At 50.9% G+C, this 3981-nt stretch overlaps 1 protein-coding gene across 1 annotated transcript; it reads right to left on the bottom strand.

Moving 5' to 3' along the window:
• Positions 1-1705: 1705 nt before the first annotated feature.
• Positions 1706-3518, bottom strand: LOC133920614 (putative UPF0481 protein At3g02645). The gene has a single exon (XM_062365217.1). The coding sequence runs from the start codon at positions 3341-3343 to the stop codon at positions 1979-1981; it is 1365 nt and encodes a 454-aa protein (XP_062221201.1). The 5' UTR covers positions 3344-3518; the 3' UTR covers positions 1706-1978.
• Positions 3519-3981: the final 463 nt, after the last annotated feature.

Raw genomic sequence — 3981 nt, forward strand, 5'->3', positions numbered from 1 at the left:
AGTACACTGCATACAGATAGGATACATCGTATACTTGATGGATAGCTTCGGATATTACAGATCCGAGTTTGTGGAACCCGATATGCTCGAAGATCATGAAGACATATACTGGGAAGGTTTCGATCGGGTTAACCGACTCGAGTACAACTAGTATTCATGCTGGATTCGACTCCCTTGCCTTGGCTAACAAGATAGAGGACTTCTAATCGACCATGATGGTACGACGGGAATCAGGGCCGTGCCAGGACCCCCATATAAGGCGGGGGCTAGACCCCCAGAAGGACAACTAAAACTCGCAGCACAATAGAGCAACGCATACGCAGCTAGATATAAGCACCAAGACCCTATTAGCGGAGATACTCGGCGACTTCAACCTTAGATTAGTTCGGATCCGATCTGCTCCATTGTAATATGACTAACTACCTTGCTTGTACTCAAGATAATTCATATACAACATCATCCATACAGGACGTAGGCTATTACTCCAGCTGGGGGCCCAAACCTGCCTACATCACGTGTCTTGTTTCATGCTCGATTCCTGATTTCGAAGGTACCCTAGTCTAATTACAGACATGTTGTCAGGAACAAATCTTCGACACTACTCTGAGCCCATCTTTATGTATGGTCAAAGAACAAAAAAAAAGAGTGTATACTACTTTAAGTGTCATTAATCTCCTTGTGATACTTAGAATTAGAAGGTCCTTAATTTTGACGTTCACATCCTTTGATCGCTCAACCATTCAATTTAGGGACTAAGATAACCCAACAACATTATGAACTAATCCTTTAAATTACCCTTCAAAGTAAATATGTTAGTCACAATGATATGATTTCCATTAATCACCGAACACTTACTACTTACCTAAGGGTCTATATGTTGCAAGGTGCTAAACTTTATAGTCACATTTATGTGGCTTATACATGATGCTATATATACTCCACTAATTTTAATTACTATTCGTGGATGCACGGGCCAATTTATATATATTATTGTTATGTCTAATAAAATTTATTACAGTGCGATGCCACAACAGAGCTTGTCGGTGTAGCGGCAGATCACATAAGCGACGGCGATGTGTGGGGTTGAGCTACGGTGGCGGCCTGGCGACGATTGATCTGAATGTGAACGCGGCGGTGACGGTGACAGAGACTCCAATACCATTTATTAGGAACGTTACATGGGAGGCACGGATACAGAGTCTATGTTATGATAGTATAATGTACAAATATAAGGGTTGGTCTATATTAATAAGCCAAACTAATCACAGACTTGCTCTTATACTTAGCAAAACTGATTTTAGGTAGTGCATATGGACTCTGCTTCTTGTTTCTATACGGAAATAATAGGACGATATGGACTCTTTGTTCTTTAAAAAATGAAGATACAGACGTTGCTTTTCTTTCTTACGTAAACAAAACAGTTGCAATATTCAGACCTGAGGGAGAGGGAAGATGTGAGATCATATAAACCGTTACAACTCGGTCCCATTGATGGTTTAAAGTTTTCTCTCTGATTAATCTGCGATAACTGGAAGTTAGTCCCAGTTATCGGAAAAATTATAACTCTTTCTCATGATGATAGATGGCCAGATATTTTTCTTTTTCTCCAATTAATATGAGAATTTCGTCAGAGTCTGGGATTATTGATTAGTACATGTATAGATAAATATATTCATTTTCACGTCAAATAAATGATATACCACGAATGCTTTCTGTGCAGATGTCTAATGAGACTACACCAAAACAATGACCATAACTCTAGTATAAAGTAATTGTAACTCCAATACAAATTTTTCTGTAACTCAAAGTGTGAACGAAAATTCAAGTGTGGTAGGGCCTTAAAACACCCAAAATTTCTGTCCTCGTCTATAAACACATGCAACTCTGGAAGAAAATAGGGGAAGAATAAGTCTGGATGTTGAAGCCCCTAAAAAACCATAGTGTCTTTTAGCAATTCTTTTTTTTACTAGCGAAGTACCTAATCATTGCGTTGAGGGTGAGCGATACTGTAGATAGCCACGGTTTGGTTGAAGAGAGAGAAGAAGAATGCCAGCACGGCGAGCACCAGTGCAATGACGGACCACGGGTTGCTGCAGTGGTCGCGCATCAACCTGGCCTTGTGCCTGTGCCAGCTCGAGTCGTGGTACCGCTTCACGTCGGCGAAGAGCGGCGCGAACAGGTGGTCGTCGTAGTCCATGGTGCTGCACGCGCCCAGCGACTGGTAGAACCTGGCGGCCGCGTCGTCGTCGCTGGACAGCATGTTGTCCACGATGCCCGCGCCCTGCAGCGCGTCCACGTCCTTCCCCGTCCGCACCAGCGAGCACATGAACGCTGCGTAGCTCGTCAGTGGAGCGCCAGAACCAGTCCGCCCCCTGCTCTGCTCGAAGGCGATGAGGTTAACGAGCAGCGGCAGGCTCGCCTGGTCGATCACTACGGGGGGCATCTCCATGACGCCCGTCTTGCCGTCGAACGTTATATCGAACATGCCTCGAGGGGACGGCTTCTTGGCGAACCGCACGCCGGCCTCGCGGAGCGCGCTCACGCAAGGTATCACCCGCGGCGGCGGCGAGGCCGGCTTCTCCTCCACCGGCGTTGTCTGAGGCTTGGGCACGAACGCCTCGTGGAAGAGGTGGAGCATATGGTCGATCGGACCGGTCGGCGCCGGGCTCCGAGATTTTTGGGGAAAGATAGCGCCGTTGTGCTTGAGGTGCATGAGGAGAAGCGCGACAAGATCCTCCCTTGGGATCCCACCGCGGAAAAAGGCGTCGAAGAGAGCCTCGAGGACGAAGAAGGGAATCTGGTTCTCCATGAGGATGAGGTCGGAGTGCAGCAACGCGAGCGCCCAGCCGGCGTCGCAGAGCGCGTCGGGCTCCCTCCTGTGCCACTTGAAGAAGAACTCGAGTACGAAGCAGCCGTCAAGGAGCAGCATCTCCGCGAACTCGTCGTCGCCGCCAAGGAAGGGCGTCTCGCTGTAACAGCGTCGGGCGCGCGCCTCGACGTCGCGGACCGCGCGCACGAAGGCGCGCAGGGGCACCGTGGTGGCGCGGTCGAGAAGGTGGCGGAGGTAGCGCCACTTGTGCTGCTCCATGGCGCGGAGCTCGTCGCGGCCGCGATAGTAGGGGCCGACGGACACCATCCGGGGCTCGTAAAGCTGCCTGTTCTCGTCGCGGACGTGGGCCGGGATCCGGAAGATGGTGATCGAACTGGCGTCGCCGTCGCCGTGGTGCCCGGCGCAGAGCCTTCGCTCCACGGCGAGCTCCAAGGGGTCCTCGGGGTCGGGGGTGGCGACTAGACCAGGCGGCATGTCGGGCGTGGGAGCAGGGGCCATGGTTTGGTCTGCCATCGCATTGATCGAGTTGTCGGAGACGTAGCTGGAGAATGAATTAACAATAAAATTTTATCACAAGGAACTCTAATTCCTGCACTGATACTATGACCGAGCGAGCCCCCGGTTTTTGGTCAGAAACCAGAGCAGTGCACCCGGGGTGTCTAATTCGCACGCCCGTGTTAGCAGGCCTGCTCGCACTCAGCAAAATGATAATTGCGCGCGTTAGCAGGTCTCCTTCCTTACCTCCAGCGGCTTGCCCCCATCTCTCTTTCTTCCGTAGCTCGCTCTCGCCCCGTCTTTCTTGTGTTTCTTGTGTGCTCGTGCTCCTCCTTCTTTAGTGTATTTGTTCACGCTCCGCCCTCTTTCACCGTCTCTGACGACTCTCTGCTGCCGGATCCACCACCGTCGCCCTCCACAACTCTAACCCGGTGTTGCCAAGCAGTTGCTTTGCCGCCCTGCCGCCAACACCACCCACTGGCGATCCTCCACCGTCCAGCCGACGATGCCCTCACCGCCTGGCCTCAGCCACACCCCCGCGCGTCTCCTCCGCCTCGCCAGCCACCGCCTCGGACCTCCCTCTAGGCCCATCAGGACTCTAAACCCTAACCTCAAACCACGAACCCTAATTCTAACCCAGATCTCCCTCACCCGCC

This window comes from Phragmites australis, chromosome 6 (genome assembly GCF_958298935.1).
Source record: "Phragmites australis chromosome 6, lpPhrAust1.1, whole genome shotgun sequence".
Taxonomy (NCBI): Eukaryota; Viridiplantae; Streptophyta; class Magnoliopsida; order Poales; family Poaceae; genus Phragmites; species Phragmites australis.

What these genes read in the sequence shown, in the direction of transcription:
- LOC133920614 (XM_062365217.1), bottom strand. Translation starts at nt 3,343, where the DNA reads ATGGCAGACCAAACCATGGCCCCTGCTCCCACGCCCGACATGCCGCCT.